Source organism: Brachyhypopomus gauderio, chromosome 15 (assembly GCF_052324685.1).
Source record: "Brachyhypopomus gauderio isolate BG-103 chromosome 15, BGAUD_0.2, whole genome shotgun sequence".
Lineage (NCBI taxonomy): Eukaryota > Metazoa > Chordata > Actinopteri > Gymnotiformes > Hypopomidae > Brachyhypopomus > Brachyhypopomus gauderio.
Genome location: NC_135225.1, coordinates 21,672,307 through 21,693,385, shown reverse-complemented (window position 1 = coordinate 21,693,385; position 21,079 = coordinate 21,672,307). Strand labels below are relative to the sequence as shown.

The window sequence follows — 21,079 nt, the reverse complement described above, 5'->3', positions numbered from 1 at the left end:
TGTGCTCGTCTTTGTCTAAAGTTCATGCCTGTGCAAGCATCCGCGTCAGCTGGCTTGCTCCGTTTGTGCTGGACTTTACGTGTTTTTGTGAATTAAACGTTTTATGTTCATCGCCAGACGCTCGTCGTGTCTCCTCCTTCCTCCCACACGCCAGCGTCACAGCGTTAAATGCATTAAAATGCGTAAATTTGTTTCGTTCGTTAATTTTTCTGTAATTAATTAATCGAAGTTAACGCGTTAAAGTCTGACCACTACTTTTATTACTTATATTGTGTAACTTTGAAGTTATCTGTATATAATTGAAGATATATGGAAAGCTTACCGAGTTATGAGATGAATTAAGTCTTATTTATAGCACCCATGTTGAGTTGGTAGCATGATCTTTGATTCTGTGATGCTCCTTCAGAGAGATTCTTTGTCTGTAGTGATGATTTAATAAAGTCTTTTTATTTAATGAAGTGTTACAGAGAATTTTATTAAGACAAAACACACACACAATTGGGTGCTAGTTTGACCTTTCCCCCCTCCCCTACATTATCCCGCCCTCTGTATGTATTTGGAACATAAGCACATTTTGGGGAAGTGTGCTGCTGAGAGGTGCTTCGCAACCCTCCTCAGAAACCTGGTTAGACTCTCCCCATCTCCTCCCCAGACTCTCCTCATCCTCACAAAATTTCACTAACCCTCTTAATCCAAGCCGCTTTAAAGACATTCTTACCCGTTCTGCCCAGCAATCTGGCACATTATTCTCATGTGATGTCATGTGAACTTCAGTCATTAGATACATGATGAAAGACTTTATCATTCTGAGTTGTTAATCATTTAACAGTTGCTGGCGTCCACTGCTAACCACCGTTGTAAACAAAGCGAATTAAACTGTCTTGACAATTACATTAGGTCTGAGCCATCCTGGTTATTCACCAATATATCCATGGAACCAAAGCAGATTGCATAATTACAAAATGTCATACATATTCGTAATTTAAGAATTCCTGTCATAAACAGGTGATAACATCACCAGGTCCTTATGCAGTAGTTTGATTGCTCATCCATTCTCTTATTTATCAAGGTTACTGTACGAGTTTGGCAGAAAACTGGGTTGTTCCCACTGAAACTTCTTAATAGACATGTTGATCTCTCTCCTTTTCACATTTCTTACAAAAATGCTAATCAAAAGACAAATTAAATTCAGTGCATATTTTGCAGTATGCTAAGCTTTGACGGTCTCACACTGCTACCTGTGTGCATGAATACTGATTTCTCATTAAACATATTCATATCTAGATTAATCTCCATATGCACCGGCATTATCCACAGAAAAAAAACAACTTTACAAGTATTACTTAGTGAAACAGAACTACAAACAAATTGTAAACCAGGACTTTGGCCACAGTTACATATTCTCGGACCATTACACGAGGTGAATAGAGGTGAATAGAGGTGAATTCTTCATTTACTTCCCATTTTGGTTTAAATGTTTACACGTCTGCTGCACAGAAGCAGGCAGTACAGCTGATTACTGTTCATAATGAATGCTCTGTTAAATATCTGTTTTTTTCTTGCCTCACTAATGATACTCTTATTGCTTTAACCACATATAACCTCCTGGTTACACTCTAAAATACAACGAAAACAACTGCTAATTCATAAAAAGTTATTTCTGTTTGCCAATAAACCTTTGCATTAGTCATTTAAAGACCGAACATTCTTGAAATCTTTTGGAGTAAATCTAAAATGAGATGCTACCTACATCTAATGGTTTCATTAAGTAACTGATTAAAAGTCCAGCTTTGAATCAGTGAATATTATAGCCATAATGTCACTACAGTCTTTTTCCCAAACTGACAATCATTAAGTAAAAAATTTTCTTCCACAAACTCCACAGAAGTAACGAGTGTGGTTAGCTCAGTGCTCTCTCTCTCCATAGTAATGAAAGCAGTGCTGCTGGATCAAAGGCCAGAGAAGACTTGAAAAAATATTTTAAAAGGGCTTTAATGTTTTTTTACTGCAATAAACATGCAAGGACAATACTGGCACTCGACCTGAAAACAAGGCTAGAGGCTTGAAAGAAGTAACTTTGAAGGTACAATAGTCAGTGCTGACCCATACAAGTGAACCAAAGGAAGCCATTATTAAATAACCTCTATCAATATACAGTCAGGAAAATAAGTATTTGAATGCCCTGCAACTTTGCAAGTTCTCCACAAGGCTGGGTAGGTCTACGGGGCAATTGCCAAACAGCTTGGTGAAAAAAGATCAAGATCAACTGTTGGAGCAGTTATTATAAAATGGAAGAAGCTAAACATGACTGTCAGTCTTCCTCAGACTGGAGCTCCATGTAAGATCTCACCTCATGGTGTAACAATGATCCTAAGAAAGGTGAGGAAACAGCCCAGAACTACACGGGAGGAGCTGGTCAATGACCTGAAGAGAGCTGGCACCACTGTTTCCAAGGTTACTGTGGGTAATACACTAAGACGTCATAGTTTAAAGTCATGCATGGCACGGAAGGTTCTCCTGCTTAAATCAGCACACGTCCAGGCCCGTCTTAAGTTCACCCATGACCATTTAGATGATCCAGAGGAGTCATGGGAGAAAGTTCTGTGGTCAGATGAGACCAAAATAGAACTTTTTTTTCCACTCGCCGTGTTTGGAGGACAAAGAATGATAAGTACCATCCCTAAAACACCGTCCCTACTGTGAATCATGGGGTGAAGGTATCGTGCTTTGGGGTTGTTTTTCTGCACATGGGACAGGACGACTGCACTGTATTAAGGAGATGACTGGGGCCATGTATTGGGAGATATCAGGACGACTGCACTGTATTAAGGAGATGACTGGGGCCATGTATTGGGAGATGATATCAGGACGACTGCACTGTATTAAGGAGATGACTGGGGCCATGTATTGGGAGATATCTGGACGACTGCACTGTATTGAGGAGATGACTGGGGCCATGTATTGGGAGATATCAGGACGACTGCACTGTATTAAGGAGATGACTGGGGCCATGTATTGGGAGATGATATCAGGACGACTGCACTGTATTAAGGAGATGACTGGGGCCATGTATTGGGAGATATCAGGACGACTGCACTGTATTAAGGAGATGACTGGGGCCATGTATTGGGAGATATCAGGACGACTGCACTGTATTAAGGAGATGACTGGGGCCATGTATTGGGAGATATCAGGACGACTGCACTGTATTAAGGAGATGACTGGGGCCATGTATTGGGAGATATCAGGACGACTGCACTGTATTAAGGAGATGACTGGGGCCATGTATTGGGAGATATCAGGACGACTGCACTGTATTAAGGAGATGACTGGGGCCATGTATTGGGAGATATCGGGGAACAACCTTCCCTCAGGGCCAAGCTTAGAAACTCAGGAATGAGGCATCATCTTTTATACAGGCAGATGAATGAGTCAGTGTAGATTACCAAGCCAACAGGCCTCAGTACTGTCATAAACCAAGAGGCTGTAATAGTTAAAAGATCACCGAACGTGACTGAAGTCACAATGCTATTGATTTCACATTTCATACTCCTAGTGGAGTTACATAAGCTATAGAAGATATATGGTTTTATTGACAGGGCAGCCCAGTCCATAACCCTTGCTCTCCACGGTGTAAACAAGGATATAAATACAAGGCTCCTCCATGGATGACCAGTTGACCTTCAATGCACGTTTTTTTTTTTTTTGTTTGTTTTGTTTTGTTTTTTTGGCCATTTTGCTTAATTACCCAGATCCAAGCTTCTTCATTACATTTAATGACATGGCTAAGTTTAGGCTGAGCAGTGCTTTGGTGCAGCTCCAGGAGGTGTTTTGTCAACCTTGAATACAGGAAACACAAAATAGAAAATGAACAACCATGATGCACAAACTGTTGACTCAACCAAAGATTTGGTTGGAGACTTGGCGTAATCTGGGCATGGCATAATCTGGGCTTGGTCTGCTCGTTTGGGTGATGATTATTTAGAGGATCTAACCCTAGGAGAGCATCAAGGGCCGAGAAGTTTAGATTACATGCAAATGCATTTGTTTTGACTCATCGATGTGGACTGAATAATATCCTAGGAGATTTCAGCTCTGCATGGCACAGCTGGGACACATCATACTCCTCCATTACAGCAGATAAGCAGATCCTTCTACTCTGGAATTGAAGCAGGCCTGAAATGCAGAATCAATCCTATTACACTTCTTACCATAGTTATGAATGCAGTTTTTACACTGATCTCCTTGCTAACCATCCAATCATCACTGGGATTTCCATGAATAAAGCAGGAGAGCAAAATGATTTACAATAAATGGGAAATATCAATCCAGAGGCTTTCAGCTCTTATTTATTGAATTATATGACACAATGTAGATAGGAGGTCTGATTAATAATTACTTCCACTGTTTATAATATTTGAAAGCTCTTAGGTGCACTGTTATTTATTCAGTCAGGTCCTCAATTAGTCAAATGCAAAGGAAATCTTCCAAGCTTCAGTTTTATGTCTTTCATGAGTCACTTTTACATCTTATCTAAGATGGATTAGTGGTTTTACAATTTATTCTAGCAATCCAGGATACGTATAGAAACTCATTACACTCCAGTCAATATGCTACATTACAAGCCATACATCACTTTAATACGTAAACATCTCAGGGTGCCCATATCTGGAGGAAAAATGATTTCTGTATTTATATTCACGTTATTTCACTTTACATTTAAAATACTGCCATGATAACCCTTGGTTGACATTTGAGCTACCCGAGGTATTCATGAATGTAACATCATGGGGCTGGACATGACAGTGTGGATTAGGAGTTGACAGGCTTTATTTTAGACAGTTGAGAAATGTGTCTAATTCTCTCCTCCATGAAGCAAAGCCAGAATTTGATTTGTCAGTGATTACAAAAACCAAATAAATTCTTGAAAACTGTATAATCACTGTCTGCTGGTTGTAATTTAACTAATCTTCTATTCAGTATATTCACTGGTGCACTCATGGTGTACAAGAGAAGAAAAAAAATTATAGTAATTTTATTTCCTGTGGTTTCATGTTTAAATTTGAAAATCACCCTAGAGTTAATCCAGTTACTGACAGGGTCTTTGGCAGTGGATAGGTTGTGGTAAAAGAAGTATGGCTCTAAAAACATGTAATTTTAGAAAACCAGCTTGCCCAGGTGATGTAGAACATAATATTGTCTTTTTAAAAATAATACAATAATTTATGTGCTATACCAATATAATCCCTAGTTTGTAAAGCTAGCCTTTCATTATTCCTCTATGAAAGAAAGATGTCTGTCTATTTTAACTAATGACACACCAATCTCTAAACTCACTGTTGTGACTAAGGTGCTTGAATCCTTGGTTAGTGATAATGTAAAAGAATACTTGACCACTATCAATATATTGCCTACGTCTCTATTATCAATTTTACACTGCAGTGAAGATCATAAATGATATAACTGAAGCTTTAGATAATAAGTGAATCACAAAATTGTATGATTTACAAATATTGTTTTATCTGAAAATTATTTTGGTGGACTGTAAATTATTGGTCTACAGAGCTACATGTCTTATTGAAGTCCACTGCAGTTACTTACCTAGACATAAAAATCTGAAAAAGATTCTAAGTATATATCAAATGTTTTTTACTACATCAGGAACAGTGAGGACAGCATTGTCTGAGAAAGTTGTTCCCAGAAATGGAAACAAGGCTTGTTTTTGATGTCAAATGGAAACTGGTGGAGTCGCCTTTGTCTTTCACTATGGGTATGTGATATATATGAATGCTGTCATGGTTAGCCCCGCCCCCACCTGTCATTCACATCTTTGTTTCCCCATGTGCTAGTGTTTTGGTTTTCCATGTGTTCCCCTGCCACGCCTCTGTCTATCTGTAATCAGGTCCCCTCGTTATTGTATTGAGGTGTTTGGTGTTTAGTGTGGTGTATATTAACTCATGTGCTGGTCTTTGTTTTCTGTACAGCCTCTTGTGAGAACATCTTTTTGGAAATAGTTATGGTTTGTTCTTTGTGTTCCATATTTGTTTGCACGTTGGTTGTGTTTCCTTGTCGGACCCCAGATTTTACCCAGGCTTGTTTTGTTTCTATGACCCAGAGTATGACCTTTAATAAATCTCACTCTTCTCAGCATTAGCATCTGCCTTATCGCTCCTTGACACCTGTGACATTACATATGCTGGACTTGGACACCACGGCCCACATGCTGAGCTGTAGGTATATGCTGTCTGTCACTAGCATGGTATTTTATTTATAAAGCCGTTCTATGCAAGATACCCACTTATTTACTTTCTCTTTTAATATGTAACTCTACATTACAATCTCTGTACTTCTGACATCTTGTGGTTTGTTGTACCAAAAGTTGGAACTGAACTGGGAAAGAAAGCTTAATGTTTTCTGCACTGGAACAATCAACAAGAGGAAACATAACATATTTCCTCAAAACACAGCATATCTGAGTCAGTTTAAAACTATGTTGTAATGTTCTCAACCCAAGCTGTGTGTAATGTATGTATGCTATTGCTGAAACCCTTTGTTGCTGCTATTCTTGGCCAGGTTTCCCTTCAAAAGAGATCTTCTGATCTCAACTGGACTAACCTGATTAAATGAAGGCTAATAAATAGATATCACATCATGACAACTAGTTACCTCACTACAATTGAAAACAATACTTTTTCTTTTTCTCTCTTTCTTTTTCTTTTCAAAACGCTTGCAGACTCCGTCTCCATCCCATGAACTCCATTTTCTGTGAGAACATCAAGCACCTCTGAAAATTCTACTGTGATATCACTGATATAAGCCAGACTACCCAGCTAAAAGGTGGGACCTTCTGCCTCTAAACGGTGGTACCTTCTGCCTCTAAAGGGTGCTACCTTCTGCCTCTAAAGGGTGGTACCTTCTGCCCCTAAAGGGTGCTACCTTCTGCCCCTAAAGGGTGGTACCTTCTGCCTCTAAAGGGTGGTACCTTCTGCCTCTAAAGGGTGGTACCTTCTGCCCCTAAAGGGTGCTACCTTCTGCCTCTAAAGGGTGGTACCTTCTGCCTCTAAAGGGTGGGACCTTCTGCCTCTAAAGGGTGGTACCTTCTGCCTCTAAAGGGTGGTACCTTCTGCCCCTAAAGGGTGCTACCTTCTGCCTCTAAAGGGTGGTACCTTCTGCCTCTAAAGGGTGGTACCTTCTGCCCCTAAAGGGTGCTACCTTCTGCCTCTAAAGGGTGGTACCTTCTGCCCCTAAAGGGTGGTACCTTCTGCCCCTAAAGTGTGGTACCTTCTGCCTCTAAAGGGTGCTACCTTCTGCCTCTAAAGGGTGCTACCTTCTGCTTCCTCCACAGCATTATGCACAAATGTTTTGAATGACAGACAGACATTATGTTCTCAGGATGAGATCTTCCATAACAATCAGATTACTTATTCCTTTACCCCTTGTCTTGACTACATTTATGGTATATATCACAGGCAATATGTATGTACTTAATAGTGTTACTCTATATTAGGATCTAATCTCTGATATGCATAGTAACTTACTTATAAGTGTTTTAAACCTGCATAGAGTCATTGGTAAGAAAAAACACCAAAGTGTCACGGTAAGGGGGCCCCCTGCTGGCCCCCTCCATCAGCAGCGGCAGTGTTTGTGTTGTTTTGTTGTGTTTCCACCTCTCAACCCAATAGTGGGTTCACCACCTCAGGGTTGTTTGTCTTTGTCTATTTATGTTGAGTGTTTCAACCCACATATTGCTCATTATTGCTTAATCTCATGGGATTTGTTTGACACATTTTATGTTACTAAATTCATGTTGCATGAGGCTTCTTTCATTCTGCACATTCTCTGTCCGTGACACAAAGATTCACTGCAGAGCCCAGACATCTTCAAATGTTGGTCTTTAAGCTGAATCTAGGAAAAAACTGTTAAAATGGGTTCAATCAGCATTCAGAAATCAGCATTCAGAAGTGTATTATTCGTTCTGTAACTTACACATTTGTACAGCTGTTAGTTATAAGCATTAAATCCACATCAGGAAATTATAGTTTTTATACAGTCTCTGTCCACATCGGAATTTTGTTTTTCAACTGCCTTATTGTCTTTCTGAGTGCCTCAGAAACGGCAGTCTGTCATGCGCTTGAGTGAACGTGTTCAGCAAACACTGAAACAGGAGATATTTTCAGCTAGAGTATCATGAAGACAAGGACAATGCAAAAATGAGCTGTATCATTTCCTAATAAAGAAATCACTTAGCCTACATTTACACACAGAGACGAAAAGCTAATTATTCTATCCTTCTCTTTTCCATGTTGACTGTAAGAAAAGGTAAAAAACACTTTGACAGTTATCTATATCATAATTACATCTATATCATAACTACTGGTCTCATTGGTCACATATTCCTGTCTGGGTGGGTGGAGGGGAGGGACTGAGCAGGTCTGGTTGCAGTAACATCATCTTATATTGGTACTGATTAGAAAAGAAAAAGTTAATGTCCCTGAAAGGGCCATGGTATATTGGCCCAGGCTTCATAAATAAAAAAAAATAATAATAAAGTTAATAAATACATAAAATAAAAGTCTGTATTTTTATTAATGTGAGATGGCATGAATGCAAAGTGGCTGTACATCACAGTTGACCAGTGGACCAGTCAGCTGGGCTCTGTATAGTCATGCTGCGGAGCTTACTGAGGTGTTTACAATGAATCAGCAAAGAGGCTTGGACCACACACTGAGCTTTATACACAGTCTTCCACATTCAAAGGAGATTCTCTGAAACTTTTCTTTTATAGGTTTTTTTTTTTTAGTAAAACTATTTATTGTCTAGAACAACTTTAAAGATTCCAGCATCAATTTCAGACAGCAAGTGCGGGGATAAAACCACTTGATTTGTAAAATCAGAGATGGAGAGAGGAAATAAACAGTTATTCTCACATTTATAGGTAAATCTATGACTGCAAGCACCAATATGCAGTAACCTGAAGAAAAATGTTGATGCTTAAAGTGCTGTTTCTGTCTGTATATGCTGAAATAAAAAACTCATTGACGCAAGACGCAGTAAGAAAGGTCCCAGTGACCACCTGAGGCGTCCATAAAGAGCTCAATAATGAATTTGTGTATACATTTGTGTGTACATGTACCATCACAACAGCAGGGTCCTGGAGGAGTGTGGTGAGGGGACACTTACAGGAGGAGTGTGGTGAGGGGACACTTACAGGAGGAGTGTGATGAGGGGACACTTACAGGAGGAGTGTGGTGAGGGGACACAGGAGGAGTGTGATGAGGGGACACTTACAGGAGGAGTGTGATGAGGGGACACTTACAGGAGGAGTGTGGTGAGGGGACACTTACAGGAGGAGTGTGGTGAGGGGACACTACAGGAGGAGTGTGGTGAGGGGACACTTACAGGAGGAGTGTGGTGAGGGCAGTGTGGTGAGGGGACACTTACAGGAGGAGTGTGATGAGGGGAAACTTACAGGAGGAGTGTGATGAAGGGACACTTACAGGAGGAGTGTGGTGAGGGGACACAGGAGGAGTGTGGTGAGGGGACACTTACAGGAGGAGTGTGATGAGGGGAAACTTACAGGAGGAGTGTGATGAGGGGACACTTACAGGAGGAGTGTGATGAGGGGAAACTTACAGGAGGAGTGTGATGAGGGGACACTTACAGGAGGAGTGTGATGAGGGGAAACTTACAGGAGGAGTGTGATGAGGGGACACTTACAGGAGGAGTGTGGTGAGGGGACACTGACAGGAGGAGTGTGATGAGGGGACACTTACAGGAGGAGTGTGATGAGGGGAAACTTACAGGAGGAGTGTGGTGAGGGCAGTGTGGTGAGGGGACACTTACAGGAGGAGTGTGATGAGGGGAAACTTACAGGAGGAGTGTGGTGAGGGGACACTTACAGGAGGAGTGTGGTGAGGGGACACTGACAGGAGGAGTGTGATGAGGGGACACTTACAGGAGGAGTGTGATGAGGGGAAACTTACAGGAGGAGTGTGGTGAGGGCAGTGTGGTGAGGGGACACTTACAGGAGGAGTGTGATGAGGGGACACTTACAGGAGGAGTGTGATGAGGGGAAACTTACAGGAGGAGTGTGGTGAGGGGACACATACAGGAGGAGTGTGGTGAGGGGACACTTACAGGAGGTGTGTGATGAGGGGAGTGTGGTGAGGGGACACTTACAGGAGGAGTGTGATGAAGGGACACTTACATGAGGAGTGTGGTGAGGGGACACAGGAGGAGTGTGGTGAGGGGACACTTACAGGAGGAGTGTGATGAGGGGACACTTACAGGAGGAGAGTGGTGAGGGGACACTTACAGGAGAAGTGTGGTGAGGGGACACTACAGGAGGAGTGTGTTGAGGGGACACTACAGGAGGAGTGTGGTGAGGGGACACTACAGGAGGAGTGTGGTGAGGGGACACTTACAGGAGGAGTGTGGTGAGGGGACACTTACAGGAGGAGTGTGGTGAGGGGACACTTACAGGAGGAGTGTGATGAGGGGACACTTACAGGAGGAGTGTGGTGAGGGGACACTTACAGGAGGAGTGTGATGAGGGGACACTTACAGGAGGAGTGTGGTGAGGGGACACTTACAGGAGGAGTGTGATGAAGGGACACAGGAGGAGTGTGATGAGGGGACACAGGAGGAGTGTGATGAGGGGACACTTACAGGAAGAGTGTGATGAGGGGACACTTACAGGAAGAGTGTGGTGAGGGGACACTTACAGGAGGAGTGTGGTGAGGGGACACTTACAGGAGGAGTGTGGTGAGGGGACACTTACAGGAGGAGTGTGGTGAGGGGACACAGGAGGAGTGTGATGAGGGGACACAGGAGGAGTGTAATGAGGGGACACTTACAGGAGGAGTGTGATGAGGGTAGTGTGGTGAGAGGACACTTACAGGAGGAGTGTGATGAAGGGACACTTACAGGAGGAGTGTGATGAGGGGACACTTACAGGAGGAGTGTGTTGAGGGGACACTACAAGAGGAGTGTGGTGAGGGGACACTTACAGGAGGAGTGTGATGAGGGGACACTTACAGGAGGAGTGTGGTGAGGGGAGTGTGGTTCGGGGACACTTACAGGAGGAGTGTGATGAGGGGACACTTACAGGAGGAGTGTGGTGAGGGGACACTACAGGAGGAGTGTGGTGAGGGGACACTTACAGGAGGAGTGTGGTGAGGGGACGCAGGAGGAGTGTGATGAGGGGACACTTACAGGAGGAGTGTGATGAAGGGAGTGTGGTGAGGGGACACTTACAGGAGGAGTGTGATGAGGGGACGCAGGAGGAGTGTGATGAGGGGACACTTACAGGAGGAGTGTGGTGAGGGGACACAGGAGGAGTGTCGTGAGGGGACACTTATAGGAGGAGTGTGATGAGGGGACGCAGGAGGAGTGTGATGAGGGGACACTTACAGGAGGAGTGTGATGAAGGGAGTGTGGTGAGGGGACACTTACAGGAGGAGTGTGATGAGGGGACGCAGGAGGAGTGTGATGAGGGGACACTTACAGGAGGAGTGTGGTGAGGGGACGCAGGAGGAGTGTGATGAGGGGACACTTACAGGAGGAGTGTGATGAAGGGAGTGTGGTGAGGGGACACTTACAGGAGGAGTGTGATGAGGGGACGCAGGAGGAGTGTGATGAGGGGACACTTACAGGAGGAGTGTGGTGAGGGGACACAGGAGGAGTGTCGTGAGGGGACACTTATAGGAGGAGTGTGGTGAGGGGAGACAGGAGGAGTGTGGTGAGGGGACACTTACAGGAGGAGTGTGATGAAGGGACACTTACAGGAGGAGTGTGGTGAGGGGACACTTACAGGAGGAGTGGCTGCTGGGGAAACTCTTCCGGCCCTCAGACACCAGGTCCGGCTCGCCTGTGCACAGCATTTTGGAGTTGACCTGCCCATCGGGGAAGCAACGATGGAAGTAGTCTGGCCTTGGCCTGCAGCCAGCAACACATGGGATATGTTTAGTGTGCTTGAGGTCCGTGGGTCATGTGACTTTGGAAGTGAATACAGTTGAAGTAAATAAGCAAGGACAACAGATGTTCAAAGGATCAATTCTGTCCTTATCAGGGAACATTTGTATAAACTCAAACACTTGAGCTCATAGAAATCACAGCCACAGCTGACAATGCCACATGTGGGTGTCACTGAAGCATCCTGTTCAATTATGCTGTTAACATTATAAAGATAATGTTTAAAAATTTAAAATTGGTATTTGTATATTTAAAGGCCAGAAGATTTAAACTGAGTCAGCGCTGAAGAGCCATATCAGGAATTTCAATGAGGAGATCTATTGTGAAAGAGCTGATACCAACGGAAAGTCAGAGCTATGAATTACCTGCCAACTATCAACTTGATAGTGTTTGTGAAGACGCCGTTCAGAGCCAGAGCAAGAGACACCGCTGAGAAGAGAAGACAGAAGAGAAGACAGAAGAGAAGACAGAAGCAGGTTAAAAGTTGTTCAATGTATAAGATGAACAGTGATGGCTAAGTTACCTTGAGAAAGTAATCCGATTACTGATTACTCCTTTTAAAAGTAACTTAGTTACGTTACATATTACTTGATTTTAAAAGTAACTACGTTAGATTACAAGTTACTTTAGTAGTTACATTCAGCAGCAAAATAAATTTTTCCAATACTCACTTTATTGGAAGTGCATTTTTAACAGTAACAATGTATTGAAGCAGGTTCGGTAACCGAGGCAGAAACTGCTTAATCCAAAAATCCCGAGGAGGGAAACTTTATTGATAACGCAACCCTGGCGCGCGCAGGCTCCGCCCCCCCAGTGTCACTTAAAGGGCAAGACTCGCCGTGAGGAGTAGTAGTCGCTACAATATCTCCTGACATTACGTTTGTGTCGCTGCGCGGTATTATTTGTAAATTTATTTGTAAACGTAATACAAGCGAACTGGGGTGGGTTTCCCGAAACGTTCGTAGCGCCAAGTACTTCGTAACCTCTTATGAAACGTACGAGTTTAAGAAGTACTTAGCGCTACGAACGTTTCGGGAAACCCACCCCTGTTCAGTCAGACAGCTTGTGAAACGAAATACCATTACAATTTCAAGCAATTTAAAGTAGGCTACGTTAGTCAAAATTCCAGCACTTTTCAAACGTGGAACACAAAGCAACATTAAAATTCTTCAGGTAAATGTTCCTTCCCCTGTTTTTGAGGGGTGTTTCTTTACACTACCACATATCGTTACGGGAGGACACTGCAAAAAATGACTTGTAAAACGTGCTCGCGCTCTCACAGGGTCGCGCGCAGCGTGCGGAGTCGAGCGCTACGGTCAGACGCAAAAGTAGAACTGAGCCAAGAAGAAAGCAAAAATATATATTTTACTAGGGAAAATAAAAATAGTAACGCACAGTTATTTGGATAAGTAACTTTAATCTGATTACTGGACTGGAAATAGTAGCGCGTTATATTACTCGTTACCGAAAAAAGTGGTAAGATTGGAGTAACGCGTTACTAAGTAACGCGTTACTGACATCACTGAAGATGAACTTCTATAATCAGGACAGGAGACAAATGCATCTCTACCGATGCCTTTACAATTACTCCATATATAAAATGCCATCAGTTGCTGTTCACCTTTTGAACTAAGATTTTTGCAATGGTCTGAGTTCTCATACCTAACAGTTCTCTGCAGTGTCACACATCCTCCTGGATAATCCTGACGGAGGATGAAAAGAAACTCTGTTCTATCCATTAGCTATGTTATCTCTCATAATCCAGCCACCCAATTAGTCATTATGCATCAGTCACCATGGTTCATCATGAGAGAAAGAGAAAGCTCTGGATGTGATGTTAGATGAGTGTGAGTGTGAGCTGAAGCAGTTCTGATCTATGTGAACAGTAGAGGCTAGAGGGACAGGAGGCGTATCAATTTCACAGCACATCACCAGATATATACTGTGCCTCTACTTCTGAAGGGCATACGTTCTCTTTCACTGTCGCTGGGTAAAATAGGGATTGCTTATTAAATAGCTTACCAAGATTGATGGTAAAAATGGGGCTTCCATTGAGGAAGTCATATGTGCACACAAACACCCTCTCTCTCTCTCTCTCTCCTTCTCTCTCTCTCCCTCTCCCTCTCTCTCCCTCTCTCTCTCTCTCTCTCTCTCTCTCTCTCTCTCTCTCTCTCTCTCTCTCGCACAAGCGCACGCACACACGCACGCGCGCGCACACACACACACACACACTGCACGGTCTGCTCAATAGGACAGCAACCGTGGAATCAACTTGGCTGTTAAAGATGGTGTTTAACCGTTCATCCCTCATCTTCTGGCCGTCCCTGTGTTCCAGCGTTTTTGACACGCCCTTCTCTCCAGGTGCTTTGCGAAATGTCTACAAGGTTGTTGTGACTTCTCTGAGCTTACGGCAAAATTTATACAAAAGCTATTTTCAGAATGTTTTTAAAAGAGATGGAAACAATTCAGGGGATCCTATAGTTCCAGCAACTGCATCAAACAGACATGTTACATAATTAAACAGGTGTCGATCCTTGCATTTGATGGAGAGACGCTACTTTACTTCTAAAGAATTAGATTACTAGATATATGTGACATGGCATGACCTTCTGTGAGTCAGAGTCCTCAGATACCAGTCACTGGAACTGAAATTCAGACTACACTTGTAGTAATTAGTAAACCTTGATACTGAGAAAGGTGACAGCTGCCTTGTTTTCCTAAATATGAAAAGAGAGGATATCTATCTACATTCTGTTAACAGCAAGACTGAGGTCCATTCCATTTCAAATGGCGTTTACTGTTCAAATCACCCATCACACTAGGGGTGGCTTTTCCACTTCTATTATATGTAGAGCTGGGCGGCTAACAACTTTGGACAATCTCTTAGGCCCCATAAACATTTTCATTGCCATTTTATTCGCTTTTCAGTACTTTAAACTTTAATTTCTCTATCAATCACCTAAAGAAAAAGGTATTAAGATTAAACCATCCACTTCAGATTTTTTCTTTTACAAATGATTTGTAGATGGACCCTAGAACAACTGTTTGGGCAACTGCTCTGCAGTGTCTACATTAATGCAATTCTTAGCTCACGACCTAAGCCTGTTTAAACCCTTAATAAATGGAATATCTCTAATGAAACTTCGCCGGAGAGTAGTACTTTGCAATCAAGAGCCACACAATTAAAACCACAATTGTTCCAGGCAAAACAAGATGGAAAACTGTCTCAGTACAGCCATCCGTGACATCTTGGCAAAAAACATGCAACATTGTGCCAATACTTAAATAAACCTCTGAACACTTTCCTGCTTTTAAGGCTAATAAAATCCATTTCAATGTTTACTTGTTTAACACTGTTTAAGACTTTAATCTCTGAAGTGATCTCAGGCGCCCCCTCCCGCTTTAATTTGGGGGTTTTCAGCCTAATACAGATGGTGGTCAACCACGTGATCGAATTAATAAAGAAACGCGAGGTAATAAGTGAAGACATTTGCTAGAGTGCTAATGATACATTTGAAGCAGTGTACAGAACATACTCTTACAGGTAACAATAATATACAGGTCATAATATATTTTAGTGTTTCACGGAGCCATTATAGTTTACCTTGTTGAGATACAGCATTCAGTCATGGTAAAATAACGACTCGTTCACTTTGATACAACAAGAGAAACAGATAAATCAGTAGGCTAGCTCCTGCTTGAAACAGGAAGGTCGATAAAACGTATGATTAAACTCAGGCTGACTCTTGTATAAGCTCTTGAACTTAACTTTCCTTGCACTTACCCAAACATGCCTCTTTGATTTCTGTTTTATCCGTCCGTCGTATAATCTTCACCACAAATATCACTGCCAGAGGGGTCAGAAATGATATGGCCTGGATGAAAAACGAGAAACGCCTTTAGAATTCTAACAAAAGAAGTTGTAAATAACTAACCTATGCAAGACTATTGCTGATTGTATTGAAAACCAATTACAGTATAAATTGAGATGCATTGTATGAACTGTGCACATCAAATGAATAGAAATCTATACTTTCATGAATAAAATATATGCATAAAGTCTGTAACACAATCCTCTGAGACAGATTATGCAGGACTTGAATCTGAAATAGCAGACAACTAAAGAACAAAAACATTAAATGAACAAGTCACCAAACATCCTAAGCTAATAGTGCTGAAACAGACAAAATGGACTGAGTTAGAATTACAAATGTAGCCCCCCCACTGGGAGCATCACAACTAATCCACCATCAACGAACAACAAGCAGACAAACAGCCAAATCTGAATCAGGCCTTTTGCTGTGGCTGGAGGAGGAAAGACCTCAGCCGACCTTCAGAACTACACATGCTACACACAGGCCATAACAAATAACACATCCGCTCAGAACCCAAACGTCAGAGTAGGCCCAACATTACCATAGTTAGTTATCAAATCAAAAACTAAACTGCGTCTGTTCCCTCTATACTATATAGATTCGGGTCATTCGCTAAACATGAGTAGAAGCAGTGTGGGATAGAAAAGAGATTATTATACAATCTACTTTATAAGAACCAAACATACCCATAAAAGAAAACAACAACAACAAAAGCGAGCACTAGAGTGTCTAGGTGTGTACTCCTTCAGAGTGCAGCACTAGAGTGCAAAGCTGGCAAAGAAGTCCTTCACTGTAAATCCCCCTTAGGCATGTGGAGAAATGGGCGGAGTCAAAGGACCACTACATAACCTCCGTCTCTCAAAAAAAAAAAAAAACAACTAAAAAAGCAAAGAAGGGCGTTACATGTTTAGCTCAAAGAAAACTCCACAGTCTCTCCTTCAGGTCGCTGCAAGCATTCTTCTACTTCCTGCCTTCCCAGCGGGTTTCATCGGGCCTGAATGAAATGAGGCGTGCTTTGGTAGCACCATCCACTCCCCCACACTACGCCTGAAGACTCACTTCACACTCTCTGCCTGTGACTTGATTGAAGATGTGGGTTTTTTTCTATGCCCCGGTAATTACTGGCAACCTCCAAAAGTGGTAATTACCTTTACTTCCCACTCAACACGTACTTGGCCTCTATAAGCTGTGATGAATGAGGAAAGGGTAGTATGTCTTGTAGGACTGAGAGTTTTGCGGAAGCATTTCACATAAAACGTGACCAAAGTGCACAAAATATACAGGACTGATTTTGTTTACGGCTCGACTGATGGAACTAACAACCCCTTCTGTCACTAAATGGAGGGTCCCAACTTTAGGAACTGTCTGAGAAACACAAGTGCAAGTAGTATGAAAAATAAAGGAATTGCTGTACAAATGAATCACGCTTATTTTTGTAGTCAGCACAAGATGTGCATCTCTCTCAATGTGGCACCAACAGTGACCTGATTTTTTTATGACCCGATCTAAAAACAAAGCCACAGTAATTAAAAATGTGAGAAGATGTAACCCAGATGCAGGGCTAGTTATTAGTCTCTCGGCTCAAGGCCAAGGACTGTAGGACCATGGCAAATCTGCTTTGTCAGCTACCAAGAGACAGCAGATATCACCAACCAACTGCACTATGGAAAATTATAAGGTTGCCCCTACAAACTTTATCAAACCTCCTGATGCATTTAATGCGAGGCACCATAATCATCATTCACCGTGTTTCTATTAGCCAGGTTTTTACGACCACTACAGCAGCCAAAGTGCACCGAGGTCTGCCAACAATAGATTTATGGGACATATTTGAGCATTTGTCTGATGGCTCTTAGCTTCGTGACTTTCCCTTATCTACATCAGTCGTTTTTGTGGTACATCAGGGAAACGCAACAGTGGCATCTTCTCAGAAATGTGCAAAGTTCAAATAACAAAACACGGAAGTCCCCCTTCCAAACGAACAACCTACAGTGCCTTTGGGTGTTATTAACTAGCCACCACATAGACTCATGTTTTTGAAGAACACAACCCCACATCCTTAGGTCTGGAGGCCATCAACTAACCCACATAGCCCCCAGGTGCATTCTGGGAAAAACAACAGCATGTCTCAAAATAGAAACTGAAGGATCTGATCTGAGAGAACTTACTTCTTTGCTTCATTACTAAATTATATTAACATGATAAGTAACTGGATGATGATGATTAATGCCTTATGCAATAATAGGTTTTCACAACCTGTCTATGCACATGGATTTAGTGAATCAGGTTGCTAATAAAAAATTCTCTCTCACAATTCAGTCATCTGAAAGAAATGACTGACCTTTACATATAATCACATCAATAATCCACACCAGAACATCTCAGAGCTCCACATCTGTAGAGCTCCCACAAAACAAATGGAAATCTACACCAACTAATGTTCTGCCTGAGCTGCTCAATCTTCAAGGCATACCGCCTCCTTCATGTGAAAAATGAAAAAAGTTTATTCTCAGAAGATCTATGACAGTATAGTCGATAGTTGCAGTTCTCCCAGTTTCTCTATTCTTATCTCACCTTCTTATAAAGTTCTCAGGCAGTTTCCTCAATGGAAGCCCCATATATCAATAATCTGATTGGCTGGCCTAACCAAGAGTGATGACTTTGAATGTTTTCTGTGCCTGGTCTATTATTTTGTATTATATTATTTGTACTGCACTGATATATTGACTATATATATTATCTGGCGACAACTTTGAAAATAAATGACACACAGCTGCCAATGTTTTGCAACTGTTCTTTTAAAATTTTATATCTGTTACGCTACAGCCCCTGACCCCTCCCCTTTGGGCGTGTGTTTATGTCGTCTACGTCTAGACGTCTGCGTCACAACTGTCCCAGTTATGAGTCAACTCTCCCAGCTATAAGTCAACTCTACCAGCTATGAGTCAACTCTACCAGCTATGAGTCAACTCTACCAGCTATGAGTCGACTCTCCCAGCTATGAGTCAACTCTCCCAGCTATGTCAACTCTACCAGCTATGTCAACTCTACCAGCTATGAGTCAACTCTCCCAGCTATGTCAACTCTACCAGCTATGTCAACTCTACCAGCTATGAGTCAACTCTACCAGCTATGAGTCAACTCTCCCAGCTATGTCAACTCTACCAGCTATGTCAACTCTACCAGCTATGAGTCAACTCTACCAGCTATGAGTCAACTCTCCCAGCTATGAGTCAACTCTCCCAGCTATGAGTCAACTCTCCCAGCTATGAGTCAACTCTCCCAGCTATAAGTCAACTCTCCCAGCTATGAGTCGACTCTCCCAGCTATAAGTCAACTCTCCCAGCTATGAGTCAACTCTACCAGCTATGAGTCAACTCTCCCAGCTATGAGTCAACTCTCCCAGCTATAAGTCAACTCTCCCAGCTATGAGTCAACTCTCCCAGCTATAAGTCAACTCTCCCAGCTATGAGTCAACTCTCCCAGCTATAAGTCAACTCTCCCAGCTATAAGTCAACTCTCCCAGCTATGAGTCAACTCTACCAGCTATGAGTCAACTCTCCCAGCTATGAGTCGACTCTCCCAGCTATGAGTCAACTCTACCAGCTATGAGTCAACTCTCCCAGCTATGAGTCAACTCTCCCAGCTATGAGTCAACTCTACCAGCTATGAGTCAACTCTCCCAGCTATAAGTCAACTCTCCCAGCTATGAGTCAACTCTCCCAGCTATAAGTCAACTCTCCCAGCTATGAGTCAACTCTCCCAGCTATGAGTCAACTCTCCCAGCTATGAGTCGACTCTCCCAGCTATGAGTCGACTCTCCCAGCTATGAGTCAACTCTCCCAGCTATGAGTCGACTCTCCCAGCTATGAGTCAACTCTACCAGCTATGAGTCAACTCTCCCAGCTATGAGTCAACTCTACCAGCTATGAGTCAACTCTACCAGCTATGAGTCAACTCTCCCAGCTATGAGTCAACTCTACCAGCTATGAGTCAACTCTCCCAGCTATGAGTCAACTCTACCAGCTATGAGTCGACTCTCCCAGCTATGAGTCGACTCTCCCAGCTATGAGTCGACTCTCCCAGTTATGAGTTGACTCTCCCAGCTATGAGTCGACTCTCCCAGCTATGAGTTGACTCTCTCAGCTGAGATAACTCACTCCCAGCTGTCAAAGCTGGAAGTCCCACCCGTAGGAGTGTGGGGTAGCTAACACATTGTTTCCTCACAAGGAGGAAGCAGCTATGTAGTTCCTCATGGTTGGAGTAGAGTGCTAGTCATACTACCCTGATTATGCCCTGGGCCCAGTGACAGAAGTCAACCCTGTGTTTGTGGAAACTAGCGCTACACCATGTTCAGCTGTGAGGCTGGGTGATTGTGTATGCTGTAGTCCAAAAACTCTGTAACCTGCTTAGATGCTTAGTCTTCTGGCATCACGCTGTACTTACGAACATGACCCTCTTGGGGATGAGATCTGATTCCACCAGAGGGTTTTTATATAGCCATAGTTCCTCTGGCTGGATAACTCTCTCGAAGGGCTCCAGGAACTCGGTGAACCTGAGAAAGGCACAGAAAGACTCCCTTATTCAACAGTATTAGTACAGCTCAGATATTTCAGGGGAGTGTTTTGAATTTTATTGAGATTTGAGATTTTATTGCTGTTATATGAATGACCTATTTTCTGTACAGGTTCAAACCACCTACGTTTTCCGTTCATTTAACTTGCTTAACACATATTCCACAAATATGAGAGGACGCTCATTTACACCAGAACCTCTTCAATGTAAGAAGAAGTACACAAGAAATTACATCACTCTTGTAATCATAATGGCATAGGATAGATGCTCATCACAAAACGGTAATTACACAAAATATAGTTTCATTTATGAATAAATAGTTTCATTTCTGGCAAAACCTAAACCCCATTCTATTTTTAATTCTCTAGAAAGTGGAAACATGCTATTCCTTTCTTTCTATGCAATTCCTCTTCTTAATGTAATAGAAGTGCATTGTATTGTATTTAAATGTATTGATATGTATTATTATTATTATTATTATTATTATTATTATTATTATTATTATTATTATTATTATTATTATTCATAATAATAATTGTGTCCTGTTGCCCATACGCTGGGGTAAGATGAGTGAAAAGCTAAAGTGCTTACTCTGTGTAGTCTAGCAGTATATATGAAAATATTATGTACATATTTAGGGAGAGATATATACAGAG

At 42.3% G+C, this 21,079-nt stretch overlaps 1 protein-coding gene across 2 annotated transcripts in view; it reads right to left on the bottom strand.

Moving 5' to 3' along the window:
* plpp4 (phospholipid phosphatase 4) overlaps positions 1-21,079 on the bottom strand; it is a 74,172-nt gene that overhangs the window by 26,085 nt on the left and 27,008 nt on the right. For both annotated transcript variants that reach the window (XM_076974771.1, XM_076974770.1), the window contains exons 4-7: positions 20,295-20,403; positions 15,758-15,848; positions 12,339-12,402; positions 11,813-11,937 (exon numbers count right to left, since the gene is read on the bottom strand). In XM_076974771.1, the coding sequence (XP_076830886.1) occupies positions 11,813-11,937; positions 12,339-12,402; positions 15,758-15,848; positions 20,295-20,403 (389 nt within the window). The remainder of the gene's footprint in view (positions 1-11,812; positions 11,938-12,338; positions 12,403-15,757; positions 15,849-20,294; positions 20,404-21,079) is intronic.